Here is a 20,034-nt window from a genome sequence, read left to right on the forward strand (position 1 = left end):
TGCAGCTTCCCTATGTGATTGTGTTATGTCTACAAGGCTGGCAAGAGGCATGCTCAGGCATTGTCAGGCATGAAGGGCTTTATAAGCAACAGCTAAAAATGCACCTTTTTTATTTATTTTAATTTTATAATTTATTTTAATGTAACCCTGGACTTTATACTTGTTAAGGTGAAAGCCAGTCGTACCACCCGGGAGGTTATAGCCACTTATTCTGTTGATGACATCTGCATAGAGCTCATTATCCAGCTGCCCCCAAACTATCCCCTGGGCTCCATCACTGTAGAAAGCGGCCGCCGGGTAGGCGTGGCAGTACAGCAGTGGCGGAATTGGATGCTGCAATTGAACACTTACCTTACACACCAGGTAGGTAAAAATGTTTGTGCACCTAGTCTTAGATTTTACAAATTGCAAAATAAATTAAATGTGTTGACTATATCAGTTTCAAGATGTGGTCTAAACATGCAATCTTGCTAAGAGAATTATTTAGTTTCTGACTGTTTTATGCCATCACTATATTATCTATTGTTGTCCTTTTCTGCCATCCTTTTCTGCATTTATTTGCTCCTTTTGATGTGATTTATTTATTTATTTTCTACTTTATTGCCCTAATTTCTTTATTTATTATTTATTTATTTCAGGTACTTATATAGCGCCGTCAATTTACGCAACTCTTTACATATATATATTATACATTCACATCAGTTCCTAACCCTCAAGGGGTGTACAGTCTAAAGTCCCTAACTCACATTCATACATACACATACTAGTTTCCTAACTTGCATCTCTACTTTCTCATTTTCTTCCTTTCCAGTCCTGCCTTCTACACCTATAGATTCCTTTATTCCTTCCTGATTCCCTCCCTACCCTCCTTTTTCCTTTCCTTTTTTGTGGCAGCATTGTCACATACACAGGTTTTGGACTAGGTCAGTGGTCGGCAAGCCGCGGCTCGCGAGCCACATGCGGCTCTTTACACGCTTTAATGCGGCTCTTGTGTGCCGGGCGCCCGCTCCCCTCCCTCCTCTCGGGCGGCAGGGACTCTGCAGCGTGATCCAAAAAAAAAACAGCCAGGGCAGCAATGATTGGCCAGTCTCGCTGCCACTCACATCCTGATAGCCAGTGATTGGCTGTCAGGATGTGTGTAGGCGGGGCAACTTGACGAACGTGAGAGGAGCTTGGTTGTGGACCCATCCCTTCTGTCTTTCTGGCACTGCCTTGGGACGTTTCATCTGGGAGAAATTCAGCTGTGTCCTTCAATCACCGAATGACACCGCACCCACCCAGTCTTGTTTGGTGTTGACGTCCTTCTGCTGTTGACTACTAACTGAATCCTGGGTTTCAGATAGGGGGGATCGGCCACCCTCAGAGGACCGCCCCCTGGGTGTGCTTTAATTTAGTTGCACCTAGCACCCTGCTCCTGTAGGCGACGACATTAAACCCATCCATTATGAAGAATGGCTATGTCCTTCACTGAACTCGGAGAAAAGGATTTTACAGTGAATACAAAACATTTTTTTTTTTTAAGTTTTGTACATAGATGAATTAGAACATTATTGCTACCTCTCGCTAGTTAGTGAGATTCACCCTCTCTGTGTCCTGTTTACCATTTTCAGCAAGTTGAAAGCAGACACAAATTCCAAATTTTACATTGTCCCTAGAACCATAATAGAGGTGAAATCTTCTGGTGTCCTGGGGGGCCCCAATGGATTCCCTTATTTTGCATGGATTTCTTCTCACTTCCTGTTTTGGCTATTGGACAGGAAGTGAAGATAAATCTCCCCAATGTGACATGGATGGCAAAAAACAGGGATTAGAACCCTCTTACGCTATCCAAAATGAAAAAAAGAAAAAAAGTTTTTGCCTATAGTTCTACTCTAGGGCCGAACTCTATGCAGAAAAAAAGGTGCAAATGAATGCAACTCAGTATCCATTGAAACAATATGAAATTTGTTTTTAGAGTGACCCAGTCACTATACATCAGTTTTCCCAGGTGAAGAATATCTGTAAATGAAATCTTTAAGTACATTTCCGTCCTCCCACACAATGTCTGTAAGGAAGCAAGGATTTCCAGAAGTGTCAGTCTCCCGGGTCACCAATTACATTTACTGGTTCCTCTTGCTGACTTAATGTCACTGCAGGACTCCGTAGTGGCCTAAAGGTAAGAAGGAAGAATCGGTGAGAGATGCAGGGATGCTGGGAGATCAACACCCCCAGAAATGCCACTTTTCCAGCAGAAATTGTGGGACAGTTTCTTGGATTAGTGTTTGGAGGCACAGGTGGCTACAAAGGTCTTTACACTTTTATTTTATAGGTATGCTTTACGTGGGAAACTTGTATAGCATCAGGGTCTCTTTAAATACGAGCAGAGTAAATCTGGTTTTTGATTGGTATCAGCATATTGCAATCCTCTGTACAGCTGAACCTCAGTGGGGAAAGGGGAAAGCAGCACAAAGAGACAGTTGGTTTTGTTGCATTGCTCTTGAGCTAACAAGGGACATGCTGATAAGAGAAGATAGCAGAGTGACAGCGAGATGAGCTCAGTGTGCTGCTTCTCTTTTCATTGTCCAGTGGGGAATTGATCAGGCCTGTAAGTGTTGGATAATTGCAAAAGAGAAAAATCGTATCTCCTGCCCTGCCAGGCAGGGCTGTGCTATGTAACATAGCTGTGCAATTCTTGGAACAGGATGAACAGAAATATAAGTGTTTGGCATGTAAAAGGGCTCCCTTGTATGTATTAAGCTGTGTGCCTGGAGTTTGGTTTTAAGCCATAGTTATGTGCAAAATGAACTTTAATTATGTTTAACATGTTGTTTTATTTTAGCATAGTCCAGTTTATAGAACAGAATTGTATCTATTTACAAGATTTTCTGCTTTTTACACTAATCTTCCCAGAACGGAAGTATAATGGAGGGCCTCGCTCTCTGGAAGAACAATGTGGACAAGAGGTTTGAAGGTGTTGAAGATTGCATGATCTGCTTCTCGGTGATTCATGGTTTGAATTACTCTCTCCCAAAGAAAGCCTGCCGGACTTGCAAGAAGAAGTTTCACTCAGAATGTCTGGTAAGAGCTATAGCCACACACTCACTTGTGTTCTGCTTGGGCTAATGAGGAGATTATGGATAACAAAATGTGTCCTTCATTTAAAGGGTAAGTTCACCTTTCATAACATATTACATGTTACACCCATATTCTGGGTGTAACATGTTATAAATAGACCGGTCCCCTGCTCCCCTGGTTTAACAGTTAGCGGGGGATTTTCTCCTACCGCTAGCTGTGAAAATTTTAAAAAAGTGGCAATGTGAGACTCTGCCTGCCCAGCTGCATCATTTATTTACAATCCTCTGTGAATGAGAAACTACAAGTCCCAACAGCCTTAGCGGCTGTCGGCTTGTAGTTCTCAGTGAACTACCACGGTGCTGTGGAGCTCTGTGGTAGTTCATTGATTCTTCCTGTCTTTATATCTGCATGCCTGTACATCCTGCATGGCACCAGTGATCTGCTGATCGCTGGTGCAATTGTTTACTGACAAATAAATGTGCATTTATTATTTTTTAGCAAAAGGTTAATTTAACTTATCCTTTTTAAGATAAGAGCTCCAAATCAATGTAAGTAGCTCCATAAAGTTTGCATTCGAGGTGACCCTGTTTTTCTAGTTCATTTTTAACATTCACGAAGTGCACTTACATGTAATCCTTTTTGTGAACTTGTCTCATCACCCCATGCAGACCAGCTAAAATGACAAATCTGGGTGACCGGGGGGGCAGCATCTATCTTAAGCTGGCTATGCAAATATCGATGCCTGCAGGTTGGATAGACGAATCTTCTGCTGTAGCTATTGTATTGTGTCAGTGAATACTCCGATAACACCCCTACTATGTGGATAATACTTCTGTTAACAGATATGTGAAACCTAAAATGCCCAGCTGCCACTCTTTGTGCACCCTCTATTTCACTGTAGTGACTTAAGTGTAACTAAGGGGCAGCACAGTGGCTAAATGGTTAGCACTTCCGCCTGGCAGTACTGGGGTCGTTGGTTCGAATCCCAACCACGGCATCACCTGCCTGGAGTTTGATTGTTCTCCCTGTGCCTGCGTGGGTTTCCTCCGGGTACTCTGGTTTCCTCCCACACTCCAAAGACATGCTGCTAGGTTCATTGGCTCCTGTCTAAATTGATCCTATTATGTGTATGCATGAATGTGAGTTAGGGACCTTAGATTGTACGCCCCTTGAGGGTTAGGGACTGATGTGAATGTACAATATATATGTAAACCGCTGCGTAAATTGATGGCGCTGAAATAAATAAATAATCCTAAGCACATCCTCTTATTGACAATATACTCAAATAGCAAAAGGTGATTATATATGCCAGTGTGCTCTGTGAATTAAATTGATATGCATACCTTAATACCAACCATATATATACTAATATCAACAAATGTAAACTGCGCAACAGTTATTGATCACTTGTGTTTTACATTAAAAGTGACCATGTGCCAAATAAAGTGCCTTACAAGTTCAAAAAGTGCTGAACAAAACCAGTGTGCCTCTTTCTTTACCACTATCACATAAGCATTGTCCATCCCAGCAGCCAGAATAACCAGCTAATCAGATTTCAGGAAGACACTGCTGCTCCTCAATATCCTGGAGCCAATGTGCATTCCAGTCAGTGAAAAGTGATGTCGTTGAATTGAAAAGTCCCACTTCTACGCTCTTTGCCGCTAGACGTCATCAGGAAGCAGTCCAGCTGCAATCTTTTTTGTTTATATACAGTGGGGATCGAAAGTTTGGGCACCCCAGCTAAAAATTTGTATTAATGTGCATAAAGAAGCCAAGGAAAGATGGAAAAATCTCCAAAAGGCATCAAATTACAGATTAGACATTCTTATTCTTATAATATGTCAACAAAAGTTAGATTTTATTTCCATCATTTACACTTTCAAAATAACAGAAAACAAAAAATGGCGTCTGCAAAAGTTTCGGCACCCTGCAGAGTTAATATCTTGTACTGCCCCCTTTGGCAAGTAAACGCTTGGTGTAGCCAGCAAAGCATTTTAGATGTCAATATCCTGTGTTCGAAATGTAATTCAGAAATGGCAGTCATCAGGAACCGTGGAAGTTAAAGCAAGATCTGGAAGACCAAGAAAAATATCAGACAGAACAGCTCGCAGGATTGTGAGAAAAACAATTCAAAACCCACGTTTGACTGCACGATCCCTCCAGAAAGATCTGGCAGACACTGGAGTTGTGGTACACTATTCCACTATAAAGAGATACTTGTACAAATATGGTCTTCATGGAAGAGTCATCAGAAGAAAACTTCTTCTACGTCCTCATCACAAAAATCATCGTTTGAACTTTGCAAATGACCATCTAGACAAGCCTGATGCATTTTGGAAACAAGTTCTGTGGACCGATGAGGTTAAAATTGAATTTTTTGGCCGGAATGAGCAAAGGTATGTTTGGAGAAGAAGGGGCACAGAATTGAATGAAAAGAACCTCTGTCCAACTGTTAAGCATGGGGTTGGATCAATCATGCTTTGGGGTTGTGTTGCAGCCAGTGGCACAGGGAACATCTGACGAGTAGAAGGAAAAATGGATTCAATAAAATTTCAGCAAATTTTGGATGGTAATTTGATGCCATCTGTGAAAAAGCTGAAGTTAAAAAGAGGATGGCTTCTACAAATGGATAATGATCCTAAACACACCTCGACATCCACGGGGGATTACATCAAGAGGCGTAAACTGAAGGTTTTGCATGGCCTTTACAATCTCCTGACCTCAACATAATTGAAAATCTATGGATAGACCTTAGAAGAGCAGTGTGTGACAGACAGCCCAGAAATCTCAAAGAACTGGAAGACTTTTGTAAGGAAGAATGGGCAAAGATACCTCAAACAAGAATTGAAAGACTCTTGGCTGGCTACAAAAAGCGTTTACAAGCTGTGATACTTGCCAAAGGGGGCAGTACAAGATATTAACTCTGCAGGGTGCCCAAACTTTTGCAGACGCCATTTTTTTGTTTTCTGTTATTTTGAAAGTGTAAATGATGGAAATAAAATCTAACTTTTGTTGACATATTATAAGAATGTCTAATCTGTAATTTGATGCCTTTTGGAGATTTTTCCATCTTTCCTTGGCTTCTTTATGCACATTAATAGTAATTTTTAGCTGGGGTGCCCAAACTTTCGATCCCCACTGTACAATGCCAAATAGTCCACCTAATGCCAATGAAAACCTTGTAATGCCGGTCAGGCCTTACATAAATTTCTAGCCCAATTTTAATAAGTCACATACTGACTTGCAATGCTAAACCAATAAATAATACCACATTAATTAAGCTTAAAATGATGTTCAACCATTATATGGATGCGATTTAGCACAGCGCCATCTAAAAGTATATACCATGCTATGCATATTAAATCATACAAATATTTAAAAAACTTACACTAACTGATATTATAATAAAAATATTACAATCAATATGATCTTAAAGGATTATACTAATAGAGACATTCCTTAGAAAGGAGGGCACCCATTTTTTACATAAACTGTGTTTTAAAATAGATGTGATTTAGGATTGTTTTAAAATTGATAAATGAGTAAATAAATAGACCTATAGGGATTATTCAGTAATAAAACAACTGAGGTCACATTCTATTTTCATACCGTGTGGGCTAAGAGTTTCCAAATCGTATAACCAGCATGTCTCATTTTTGGAAATCTTTTTTTTTTTCAAGTCAGACCCTCTCCAATATTTAATGACCCTATCACAGCCATAAAAAAAATAAAATAAAACAGGCAGCTTGGGTCCTTATTGTGAAATAATCTAAAATTGTTGGAAACACTGTTTCCTAAAATATTCCGTAATCCCTATAAATCTATTTTATGCCAGTGCTGGAAACTGTGTCATTCTTCTCTCACTGGGATGTGTCTAGGATCGTCAGAGCTCAGGCAAAGCTCAGTCATACATCAAGAGTTGAGGCGACTGTGTCGTACACTAAAGTCGCCATATATGGATTGACATTTGGCCAGTTCAACAGGGACTGGCCAAAATTTGATCCATGTTTGGACAGGCAATTTGATCGATTGGGTACAACCAGCCTGTCGGATTTAACTAGATGCGATGCCTGTAGCCACTGGCAGAACACAATAGCGCTGTGGTAGGCATTCCCCCATAAACACTGATTGTGACAGAGGAATCAAGCAATTTTCTTTTCTTTCACCCATGGTGAAAGGAAAGGGAATTTAATCATGTATGGACTGTTTTATAAAGGGGAGGTAAGATTTAGGCAGCTTTCAGATTGGGGGCAGAACTGAGACTACAAATAATTGTAGCCTTAGGAAAAGGAGTCTCACACTGCAACGCAAATGAGCTACATGGGAGATGTAGCAGTGCCAAAGACCAAAGTCACATCTTTGACCATTGTAATCATTTGCCTAGAGAGTTTTCCTTTATTTTTAGTTTTTGTTTTTTTCATAGTTACCTTATTAACACCTTCCTGTCCAGGCCAATTTTCAGCTCTCAGTGCTATCACACTTTGAATGAAAATTGCGTGGTCATGCAACACTGTACCCATATGAATTTTTTAGCATTTTTTTGAGACATATAAAGCTTTATTTTGGTGGTATTTATTCACCACTGGGATTTTTATTTTTTTTGGCTATATAAATGAAAATGTCCAAACATTTTGAAAAAAAGTGTTTTTCTTATAAAATGTTGCAAACAATATTTCATCATAAATCTTGGCCAAAATTTATTCAGTTATCTTTTTAGTTTATAACCAAAAATTATATATTTTTTTAAAATGTTTTTTACATTTTTATTTTAATTTTTTATATTACTATTTTTTTTATTTTATTTTTACATACTGTCACCCTAGCTGTACAGTGTCACCATGGTGATTTTTTTTTTTCCTTTACACTGATTGCTTTTACACCCATAAAGGCTGTAAAAGCAATCATTTCTGTTTCTCTCTGGCTGCATTCTTGCAGCCATTGAGAAATACTGTGTGAGCTGTGATTGGTCACAGCTTGTCACATGGTACAGGGCTGTTGTGAATAGCCTTATACCATGTGACCTCTGTGATCATTCACAGATTTCACACGTAGTAAGCAATGATGTCAGAAGCGACATCTTGCTTACTACTCTGCATGCGATCACTGATTGAGCAATCGGTGATCACATGATCGGGGCCTCGCACAGAGGGTCCCGTACGACGATCAGTGTTCCACTGTGTCCAGAGGACACAGCGGGCATCAGATCGCGGTGCTGCGCGCTCCCAGGGAGCGCGCACAGTCCAAAATGGCAGGCGCCATTTATGAATGGCAACCCGCCCTTGCGCTGCCACTGTCCGGCTGTTTATATACAGCGGCCGGACGACAAGTGGTTAATAGTAAATATATTTTTAGGGTCTGCCTGTCATAGTTTTTGTCATTTTAATCCAAAACTGTCTGTTTTGTTTTTCCTTCCCTCTAGCGCCAAATAATCTTGACAGACCACATGTTTTCTAGTAGAGGGGTGAACCCACTAGAAAAGATTGTTTTGTTACAGTGGTAATTTCTCTTGAGCTAAAGCCAGCAATATCCTACATAATCTTTTTGAGTTGAGCCCTTCAGTACAGTACTCGCAGTTCCTTCTTACAGGAAAGAGGCTGGCACTTGTAGGAAACATGAGGCCACCTAAACAATGGCAGGTGTTTCACCGCTGGCTGTACTTCTTAATCTCAGGATTGGTATCAGATCTCTAGGAAAACATCCTTAGCAGAGCACATCGACTGAGCATTCCTGATATATAGCTCATCCTAAGAACACACGATTTCCAAGCTTTAAGCTTTCACAGTAATTGCATACAATCTGTATGGATTAAAGTGTATCATAGTCAACCAATTTTTTTTTTTAATAGAGTAGAGAACATTTGGTTTCTATAGCTTTCTCTCTGCTAGAAAAATTCACCCTATTTGTCCCGGTGATCAGAAAGTGAGATGGAATACAAAATTTTACAATTGTCACTAGAGCGAGTGTCAAGTGTCTGAGGGATGTTCCCTTGCTTTGAACATATTTCCTCTGCTGTGTCCCTGACATAGTAGCTGAATGGAAATTTATCCAAAAGGGGACAGCATTAAGACAGCAAAAAGATGCCCTGCTGTACAAAACCTTTTGTAAAAAACAGTTTGTCTAAACTCTAGGAAAACTAAAAGTCCTCCCCTGCAGTGGGGCTGCGCCCACAATGCAAGGGTTATCTGCTCCGGACTTGGAAAAAGTAGTTTTACTTAACTGATCCTTCGTGTCCAAAGGTTCCTTTGCTTTGCTAGACTGGTCTCTGCAGCTTCCTCCCCCTTGCTCTCCAGCAATCTAAGATCCTCTGATATCATCAAGATTGATGCAGAGGCTTACACTCTCTACAGTCAACCCAGCAGGCCTGTAATACATTAGGTTTAAGTGCTATCTAGTTAACCTACTTGTAAGCATTTTGGATTTTTGCTGGAAACTGTATCATTAATTTTGCTTGAGGTGATTGTAATGTTAATGTTAAATTTTTTTGTTGGTGCAAATAAAAAAAAGTATCACGGACAGTACTTAATTGTTTCTGCTGGAAACAGAAAAGCAAAATAAATTTTAAATGTATATATCAGCCTTTCTCAAGTACGATTCTTTCAGATGTTACTGGGGTTCCTTTTACTCTCAGATAACTAACCAGCTTTTTTAACTTTCTGTAAGGGGGCATTCTTCCCACTGACCACCAATGTAAGAAGCATTCTTTCCACTGACCACAAATACAAGGATGTTACTTTACACTGACCACCAATGTAAGAATCCCTTCCCGCTGACCATAAAAGTAAGGAGCTATTATGCCCGTTGATCACCAAAGGAAGGGGCATTCTGCTCACTGACCACCAATGTAAGGAGCATTGTTTGCACCCCTCAAAAATGTCAGAAGCATTATTCCCACTAGCTGTCAATATAAGAATTCTTCGTACTGAACGCCAGTGTAATGGGGCCCTTCTTCCTTTGACACTCACAAAAACTATCTGTGTAATTGAGCCCTTCTGTTCTTTGACTTTCCCAATGACCACTATTTTGGGAGGTCATGCTTCACACTAGCTACCAGTGTAACGAAAACTTCTGCCACCGATTGCCAGTGTATGGAACAATCTTCCCACTAAGCACCAATGTAAGGAGCACTCTTCCCACTGGCCACCAATGTAATGGGACCCTTTCCCAATTTACCTCTCCTAATGACCAGCAATGTAAGGAAAATATACATTAAGTACACCACACTCTTTTATTCTTCTTCCCTTCTTTTTTTTTTTTCTAATATCGCAAGTTGCTTTTTGTGTTGATGTGCCCTGTGCTATAGTAATTATCAGCAGGGTTTTCCTGACCCCTAATTTCAAAGGTTCATCCATGTTAAGAAGTTGATGAAATGTTGGTATAGGGAATTTTAGGGTTATTCAGTGAGGTCAGTGTAAGGAAAAAAAAAAAAAAAGTACATTGTGCAGCAATGATAGCACCATTCATAATCCGTCTTGGTGTACCTGTAGAGAAATGTATTATGATTGATATGGGGTACTGTACCACCTTCCAGTGTTTATTTAAAAGGCCCTGTAAAGCATGCACATTGAACTTAATGGGATTCCAGCATAGATCCACATTACAGCAAGATAACTGTACTGACTGCTAGGTTCCCATTGAGCTCTACAAAATGTATTTGCCTTTCTGGGACTAACATTGATTGATTTGTTAAGACTGTGTTCTTGCCAATTCAATTGACAAACAGCTGTCATTTGGGAAAACACACTCTGTGGATGAGTACACCAAAATACAGTGCTGTTAGAGATAATAGTTGTGAATGATCTCATTGAATGGGCATTTAGAAACTGATAAAGGAATGCGCTTTAAAACCCGCCACTGGTATGTCGGCTTCTCCTGTCTTCAACTCCCTTTTACAGACAAATAATGAGGCTTTTAAGAAAGAAGGGAATTCTTCTCTTGCATGTTTCCACCAGTCACCAGTACATTAATTACATTTTTGTTGTATGCATTTAGATTATGAATTGTATTTTTCCTGATTTGGAATTTTTCGTATTTCTCTCCTTTACAGTTTTTATTTGAGGCTGACCCAATATTTCAGTTTCGATTTGCTGGTAAATTAAATCTTGCTGTACACACAGGCATTAAAATGGAGTTTGCACTGGTGTTCCAGACTTAGAAAGCAGATGGGGTGTGTTGTGCTGAATGTCTCACACAAAATGCTAGGTCAATCGCTTTACTTAAAGAGACTTTGTCACCATGCCTTTGCAGTACAAAGTAAAAGTATCTCCACATTCACACCCTAGTGACTGCCACTGGCATTAAATCTTTTGTAGATCTACAAGCCTCCCATCAATTTCATTAATCCAAACTGTTTAGATATTTGCAAGAGAAACATTACATCTCATCCACGATAAAAGCATGGGGAGACAGACTAGGCCTTACCTTTTTTAATCCAAATGTCTAAAAGACCAGCACTCTCTGAGGCTAATTTCCCTCTTATACACTACTTATTTAAAAATGTTCTCCTGATCTGCTCTCTTATGTGCGGGACCTGGGAATGCAAATAGATTCAGGTTTGAGTAAAATCTGCGTTACTACCGAGTCCTGCTCCATAAGTGAATCCATGGTTGAGACCAATTACAAAGTTCGGTTTCGCTGGCTGTTTTCTGGGCTGTCTGAACACGGGGTCAGACTTCCATATCTTGTGGTCCTACCCAGTGGCACAAATGTTTTATAGTTCAGTTTACAATATCTGGCACAAATTATTGGAGAAGCCAATTGCTTCTGCAAGAAGCTCTTCTTAATCTACGTCTGGCAGAGATTACTTTGCGACAACACGCCTTGATGACCTATGTCATGACAGCTGCAAAGCAGACAATAGCAAAGGCAATCGGCCTTAGTCACCGAAAAGCTTACGGCTAAATCGCAAAGAACCATGGCAAAATTTCAGAGTTTGGGATCCCTGGGTCTCCTAATCACCCCGAAGGACTTTGACCGTCACCTTCTTTATCTATTGTTTTTTATACAGATGTTTACATGGCTGATGGGCCTTTTTCTTCTGCCCTGCATTACCTGTTATTGCATACTTCAGTAATCAGAAATCTGCACCTACACTGTACAGGCAGTCCCCAAGTTACATACATCCGACCTACATAAAACTCATACTTACAAGTGGGGGGAGACAACAGGAAGTGAAAGGATATGTTCCCCTAGGAAGGGAAATTCACTCCTGTTATCATTCTCATGGGAAAAAGGTTTGTCCACTGAAGCTTTATCATCAATCCTTGTGTCCGTGACAACCCAAATTTTTCAAAATCCAATTGTCGCAGGGACAGAAAGTAAGGGGAAATCTTCTCAATGGGGCACAAACGGTAAGACAAATATTACATAGGTGTTAACCATCCCTATGCCATCCAAAATACTTAAATATTATTTTTTTAGCTGGAGTTGCTCCGAAAAAATTTGCCTGTTCCAGCCTGCATACAAATTCAACCTACAGAAGCTATCTTGTTAGTAAACCAGGGGCTGCCTGTATGTATGCAATGTTCTTACCTGAAACACCTTTTTGTATTTGTACTTATTTATTTTAATAAAAAGAAAAAAACACAAAATTGAACAAGAAAAGAAAAAGTATCTCTTCAAGGGATCTCCTGACCATCTTATGCTTACCTTGCCTTTGCTTCCTCACCATTCCTTTATAGGGTGCAGCTGACACAGAAATCACTGTTGTTGCCAACCATGGAGAGCAGTAATGTCACTCCTTTGGTCATGTGACAGTCCTCAGGCTTTGGGATTAGCTGCTAAAAGAAAAATTCAGGGATTAGCAGCTAGCCCAAGCAATTTTCACAAAGGGAGGAGGTCTCCTCTATACCCAAATGCACAAGGTAATGACCAGCTGTAATGAAGGAAGGACCAGAGATGGGACAGTGGAGATCCATTTGCAAAGATACTGTCACTTTGCCCTGCTTAAAGAAGGAGACAGTGTCTCTTTAATTAGCTTTGATACAGTAACTCTTCCAAAGACTTATTTGTAAGTAACAGAATTATAGCTGTTCTCCAGGCAAAAATTTAACAACTTCAGTGCTTCAGCTGAGAAATTTGAAGATTAATTGCTCCACAGTGCCTGCAGCTACAGAGATCAGTGATTGCTTGTTTTGTTTTAAAGCTCATTTGCTGCTGGTTAAGCTTATGTAAATAATTGATTGTATTCGACAGACTAGAGATTTTAATAAAATCTGCAAGGTGAAATCTTCTCTAATGTGAAATTAGCTTTTGTACTGTGTTTAGCAAGTCAAGCTATTGTATAGTGAGATCTCCTGCGGTGGGTACAGTGGCTGAACCCTGTGTCTCTACATGCTGTCACTTGCAAAGTGCTAGAGGCCTGTTAAGGCCACGCTAACACCTTGGAGTTTGTTTTATCTTTTTTTTTTTTTGCATTTGTTTGGCTTGAGTCAAATCTTAATACTGAACTCTAAGCAAGTATCTAAGTAATCTGTTTATATACATGTATAGTAACCGTTTTACTTTCAAAGGATTTGTAATTCCTTTTACACAGTCCTGTCAGACAGTCCATCCAAGATCATAATCTGATAATTCTGCTGCTTCATTTAAGCAGTGCAACTTGGTCACTTCCCTGCTACTAGCCTGTAATTGAAGCAGCAGTACAGTAAGGAAATCATTCTGCTCACTCTGCTTTCTTCTCCTGTAAGCATGGTTATTGTCAGATCATATGCCCTTGAAGCATACCTGCTGGGTTCCTAGTGCTTCCCCTCCCACTCCCAATGTGAGTTTTTTTATGCAAAGAATTAAGAGGCAGAGAGTCATTTTCACTTACATTAGTTGCATTTAAAATTACTTTTATTTTTTTTCCACAAAGTTTATTAAGAAAACACAAATCATACAAAAAGTACAGAGATACAATGTGCGAATGAAAATCGCAATGTACAACAATTCGCAAATACCATACATACATTGAGAGATGCTAAGATAAGCAAACAGAGAAAACGATCTCATGTCACACCTATTATTAATGGCATTCGAGTAGAGAAGACAACATAGGATCACAGCAAAAATGAAGGCACATAATAACCATAATAAAGCTTAAGATATCCACAAGATGGGTGGGATCATTTGTTTATTCCCCCATAGGCCTTTCGTCATATAAAAGCAGGGTAGAGGGGCAGAGGATATGAGTAGAGACTCTAGGCATCTTATAATGGAAAGATGGTATAGAGAGCTCCATGCTATCCACGAGGTAGAACGGGGCTACGATTAGTGGTTGCCAGTGTATGAGGAGATGTCTTCATGAATCAGATGAAGCACTTTTGCAGGTTGTGTATGGGTGTGGGAGTATGTCGCCTATGGGCAGAGGAAAGAGTGATGAGGGTAGGAGGAGAAGAGTAAGGTAAGACATGGAAAGTAGAAAGGAGGAAAAAGAAGGGAAAGGGGATGGTGAAGAGTCAGAAGGGGGGGTAAAGGGATGGAGGGCAAGAGAGGGGAAAGGAGGGAGAGAGAACAAAAAAAAAAGGGTGGGGGGCAGAGGGGGAGGATACTGGGGGGGGGGGGGGGTGTTAGGCATACTACATGTGTGGAAGCTCCAGGGACAGAACTGTTTAGAATCTGCCCCAAAAGGGGCATTTAAAATTACTTTTAATGTATACATAACTGCATTAGTTGGAGCTTTTTTGTATCATATAGCTTTGATATCAGATTTGGGATGTGACAGACTGGTGTGTCATGACCCTGTTACAAGGCCTATATAAAATAGGATAGCCAAAAGCTTTTTTGGCCATAATTCTCATGTGGTTCACCGGAGTGCACTTAGTTGTGCACGCCTTTGACCCAGATTCAGCTGACAGTGGGCTAAATCCCACTTTCGTCTGATGTTTCAGAGCCGGCACCAACTCTGTGACGTACAGAGAGATTTAGCCCACTGTCGGCTGACATCACAGAGTCAGTCCCAGCTCTGCAGAAATCCTGACAATGTCGGAATCCACCCAGATGCCTTACCGGTAGTTTGTTCAGCGTCTTGGCGATCCACTGAGAGCCTGAGCCAGCCCCTCAAGCCCCCTCCAAAGCCCGGCACTTCAATGAGTGTTGGGAGGGCGGAGCAGAGAACGGGTGACTGACAGTCAGTAAAGACCAAGAACTGAGCAATCAGCAGTCATGTGATTGCTCAGTACTCGGGCTTAGAGCTGGCAGGGGGACAGCTGCAGTGTCAGATTAATGCTACAGCCACAGGAGATGAGTATATATGTTTTTGTGGTCTTTCTTTAATCCTGCACTTCTCCTTTAAGGGTCCGTGCACACTGAGCTTCAAAAAAAAACAAAAACAAAAAAACGTTCTTTTGGCAGAAACAAATGCCTATATAGTGTTTAAGAGTGTTTAGAGTTTTTTGGGGGGTTTTTTTTTTTTCTTTCAGAAAACTTTTCTCTCAAAACCACAAGTCAGACGGGTTTTTTTCTGCCTTTTAAATACTGTGCTTCAAATATGCTTCTGCTGTAAATGTCCTAATGTGCATGGACACATAGGATAACACTGAGCTGCTTCAACAGGCAAAATGCAAAACTTCCATAGAAGCAGCATTTTGTAAGCCCAGTGATCATCGACCCTAAAGCTGAATTGTGAGCACAAAAACTTTCATTGAAATCTATTCCTTGATAGCCACAATGGATATAAATCTTTGTGAGCACCAAATACCTTTGCAAACTCAAATGTTACCTTGTGAAAGTAGCAGTGGCTTCATCACTGTGCTGCACATAACCTGTGCAGAGATATAGGAGGGACCCAACACACCCCACCTACTACTGGCAACTAGCAAATTCTGCTTATCCCAGAGTTCAGCTGTAAGGTTAAGTGCAGAATTTCACCAGGCATAATAGTGAATGACTTATATGAGCTGTAGCTTTTCTTGATGGTATTGGGTAACATCTATTTCTGTGGAAAATCTGACATGGTTATCATTCCTTAAAGGTGGCCATGTGACACATTTCCTATTGCTGCTGTGTTTATATCTAGTAGAATCCTGGCACAACACATTTTTCTTACCTTGTCAAATCGTAAATACCAACCGAGTCCATTTTTAGATGGCCCCTGCAGGAGTAGACCCCATTGTCAACGATTGCATCAGTAGGTCTAGAGTGAGTCATTACAAGGAGCCACAGGTGAAGCTCTTGGGGCCTTTTGGCAGTCAGTGAAGTGTAACGCATTCACTTCTTATGATTAAAATGTGTTTGTAGTAGATGAAGATTTACTGCTGTTGTCCAGCAAGTTCTGTTTTCAATGATCTGAAACATTTATGTTTGTTCTTGTCTTCTTTCTTTCAGTACAAGTGGTTTACCTCCAGCAACAAGTCCACGTGCCCCCTTTGTAGAGAGACCTTCTTTTGAAACGTGCCAAGTGGCGGATGCAGCTAAAGAACATCGAGACAGTAGTCTGTGGTGCAGGTGACCTTTGCGGCCTTTGCACAATCCTGCAATATCAGAATGCAAACAATTCGAAGAATAACTCTAGGTTATAAAGGACTAATTTGCTACTTATTTGCACATTCCCCTCTCCCAGGGCCAATGCAATGTTTGCTTGCTAGTAGCTTAGGTTGCCAAAAATTTGTGGAACCCTGATTACCGGTATTAGAACTATAGGAACTTTCTTGGGCACCCCATTCCAAAACCATGGGCGTTAATATGGAGTTGCTTGGCCTCCTTTTATGAGAAGCCTTCGTTCTAGGAAGAATTTTTAAAAGATTTTTCCAGTTTTGTCTGTAGGAATTGGGGCTAATTCAGCCAAAAGAGCATTTGAGAGGTCAGTCACTGATGATGGATGGGAAAACTGGCTTGCAAACAGCATTCCAATACATCCTAACGATGTTCATTAGGGCTGATGCCAAGGTTTTGTGCAGTTCACTCCTGTTCCCCAATACCAAACGGATCAAACCATGTCTTTATGGAGGTGGCTTTGTACACAGGAGCACAGTCATGCTTGACTTGAAGTTACCACAAAATTGGAAGCACACAAAAATTATTAAAGCATTAGCAGAACCCATTACTGGAAACACCTGAACTCTGTAATTTGAAGGGGCATCCACATAGATTTGGGCATACAGTGTATGTAGTAATAGGTAATGAAAGAAGTTGGGAAAGGCAGGTTATAAACTCAAGTGTTTTTTTTTTTTTTTTACCTTTAATGCATTCTTTGCTTTGAGGTAAAACATTTCCAATACCTGTTCCCCCACCTCCCTTCCCAAACACCTGAGTCCTTTCTCGATCCACCGGTGTCCCTGTCTTCAGTGTCTCTCTCTCCTCCTCCTGGTCTCACAGAAGACTGAGAGAGCCTATGGCTCCTGCTGCTGTCAATCAAATCATGTGAGGAAATAGCAGGGGGCATGGCAACCACGCTGTGTGTGTGTGTGTATATATGTGTGTGTGTGTGTGTGTGTGTGTGTGTGTGTGTGTGTGTGTGTGTGTGTGTGTGTGTATGTATATATATATATATATGACACACACAACCCAACTCAGGAGTTTGCTGGGGGGTCACCTGCAAAGTAGAGAGCTCCAGAGGGGGCTTTCAGCAGAGCAGGTAAGGGGCCACTCTGTGCAAAGCCATTGCACAGAGCGGGTAAGTATAACTTTTTCATTTTAAGTAAAAAAAAAAAAAGCCATTTCAACCACTTTAAGTAGTAGAGTACTGTATGAGGAATAAGTGCAAATCCACAGACCCTGTCATCCCTGTCTACCAGCCAGCTCTGGTACCTGTTCTCTTTGGATTGTGTTTAAAGTAGAATTATAGGCAAAACTTTTTTCCTTTTGGATAAAATAAGGGATTGCTCTAATCCCTTTCTTCACCATCTTTGTTCCATTGCAGAGCTTTCCCTTCACTTCCTGTCCCATAGCCAAAGAGGAAGTGAGAGGAAATCCCTGCAAATTAGTTCTGGTGAGCTGGGGGTCTCCAAGGATCTCCCTTATTGTCACCATTGGAAGATTTCTCCTCTATTATTTTTCTGGGGACAGCACAAAATTTGGGATTTTCTTTTACTTTTAATGATCATGGTAAACGGGACAGAGGGTGAATCTCCCTAACTGGGGCATAGGCGGCAATAAAAATTGACAAGCGTTATAATCCCTCTCCACTCTATCCAAAACTCAAAAAAAGTTTTACCTTTTAGTTATACTTTAATTTCTAAGTAAAGACAACCCCCCTTTTTTTTTTTTTTTTTTTAGTTTTGGATAGAGTGGAGAGGGATTAGAACACCTGTCAGGTTCTTATTGCTGTCTGTGCCTCCGTTAGGGAGATTTACCCTCTCTGTTTATCATGTTTTACATTTTTTATTGAATGTGAAAGTAAAAGAAATGACAAAACTTGGGTTATCCCCATAATGGTAATAGAGGGGACACTAGGACACTAGTTCGGGTGACTTCAAGGGCGCCAACCGATTACCTTAATTTGCAGGGATTTCCTCTCACTTCATGTTTTCTCTATGGGACAGGAAGTGACAATAAATCTCCCCAATGAGACACAGAAGGCAAAAAAAAACCTGATGGGTCATAACTCCCTTCCTTTACTCTATCCAAAATGTAGAAAAAATAAGTTTTGCCTATAGTTCCACTTTAAAACACAGAAGAAGGAAACAGTGTTGTGGATCCGCAAAGCCTGTGCTGTGGGAGCAGAGCCAATTGTAAATAAAATGCTGCAGATTTGAATACGGAGCAATTCGTCCTTCATAACCTACAGATACAGATGTCATGTAACTAACCTTCATTTTTGTTAAACTGGAAAAATCCCTTGAGACAGAAGTCCACTGAGGGCAGGGTTCATCTTGCCCAAATTTTGAGCATCTTGAAGTCTGTCCAAGGGTTCAGAGCTGCTCCACTAAATGCTTCTATAAAGCACTTTCCTCATTCTTTTCAATGTCTTGTTAGGGCCAGGACTGTCGGCTCTGGTGCTTTCCAGTAACCCTGAAACAATGATCCTGGAAAGCTTTTTAAAGAGGCATTTTATATTGTTTAAATGATGGTTTATGTAAGTGACGTTAAATAGCATTCATATGTGTAAATGTATCTGATTTATCACAACAGAAGACATTTGAAATAAAGGCGGTATCATTGGGTTCATTGTTTTCTGGCAAACAGCCGACTTCCTCTTCAGTGATGCCATAGAACACAACTACTAACTGTCATTTTGTTGTCCTTTATCTTATAGTATCATTGCACTTATATTAGTGTGCGCACTTTTATCTTCATGAATATGAACATTCTTTAAATCTACATAAATGGATTTTATCATGGTCCAGTAAATCTAAATTAAAATAGAAAAAACTACACATGATTTTACATTAGCCAGCTTAAAGTGTATGTCAATCAAAACATTTAATATATTCCAGTTTACCAGTCCTTAGATGTGGCGGCTGCATTCGTTTTCCTTTTTCAGGCTTTTTCCTTTATTTTCACCTCTTGAATCCTACCAGTAACAAAATCCCTGTCCTAGAATGACAACACTTCACCCAGCGTTGTATCCATTGAGGTTCACATTTTTTTTTTTTTTTTTTAAGTAGGCTTCTCTCCTAATTTGGGTTACAAACCTCTCTTCCTCTTCTCTTATCCATTACATAGGGTGGAGTAGATTTTGTAGTTCACAGTAGATGGCTGCCAAGGCTGATAACATTGTTTGATAATGCAGTTCAGTACACAGGAAGTTACTGGGATGCTGGATTTCTTTCAGGATTAACCAATGTGTTTCTGTACTCATAGAAAATGTTCTAAGCCTGACAAAAGAAAACTAGTGCTGCCGTCACATCTAAAGCTGCAACATATTACAATTTTATCCTTTTTGGTTTAGATATTTATACAATAACCACCTCCAATTACTGTGACTCCCCCACAACACAAATCAACACCCTTCCCTAAAGGTGTACAAAATTATATCAGTGAAAATGTGTTTTTATATAATTTATCCAAAAAATAACTAGTGAATTCAATCCCTAAATATATCATCCAATATTCATCTTAATC

The 20,034-nt window shown here is 40.3% G+C and overlaps 1 protein-coding gene across 3 annotated transcripts in view; it reads left to right on the top strand.

Moving 5' to 3' along the window:
- The window catches only part of LTN1 (listerin E3 ubiquitin protein ligase 1), a 158,332-nt gene extending 139,143 nt beyond the window's left edge, over nucleotides 1–19,189 (top strand). For all 3 annotated transcript variants that reach the window (XM_089659523.1, XM_089659525.1, XM_089659524.1), the window contains 3 exons: nucleotides 169–363; nucleotides 2,890–3,057; nucleotides 16,357–19,189. In XM_089659523.1, the coding sequence (XP_089515649.1) occupies nucleotides 169–363; nucleotides 2,890–3,057; nucleotides 16,357–16,419 (426 nt within the window). In that variant the 3' untranslated portion in view covers nucleotides 16,420–19,189. The remainder of the gene's footprint in view (nucleotides 1–168; nucleotides 364–2,889; nucleotides 3,058–16,356) is intronic.
- The last annotated feature ends 845 nt before the right edge of the window (nucleotides 19,190–20,034 follow it).

Source organism: Staurois parvus, unplaced genomic scaffold (genome assembly GCF_062004578.1).
Source record: "Staurois parvus isolate SC_StPar_1 unplaced genomic scaffold, SC_StPar_1.0 ptg001162l, whole genome shotgun sequence".
NCBI classification, from domain to species: Eukaryota; Metazoa; Chordata; class Amphibia; order Anura; family Ranidae; genus Staurois; species Staurois parvus.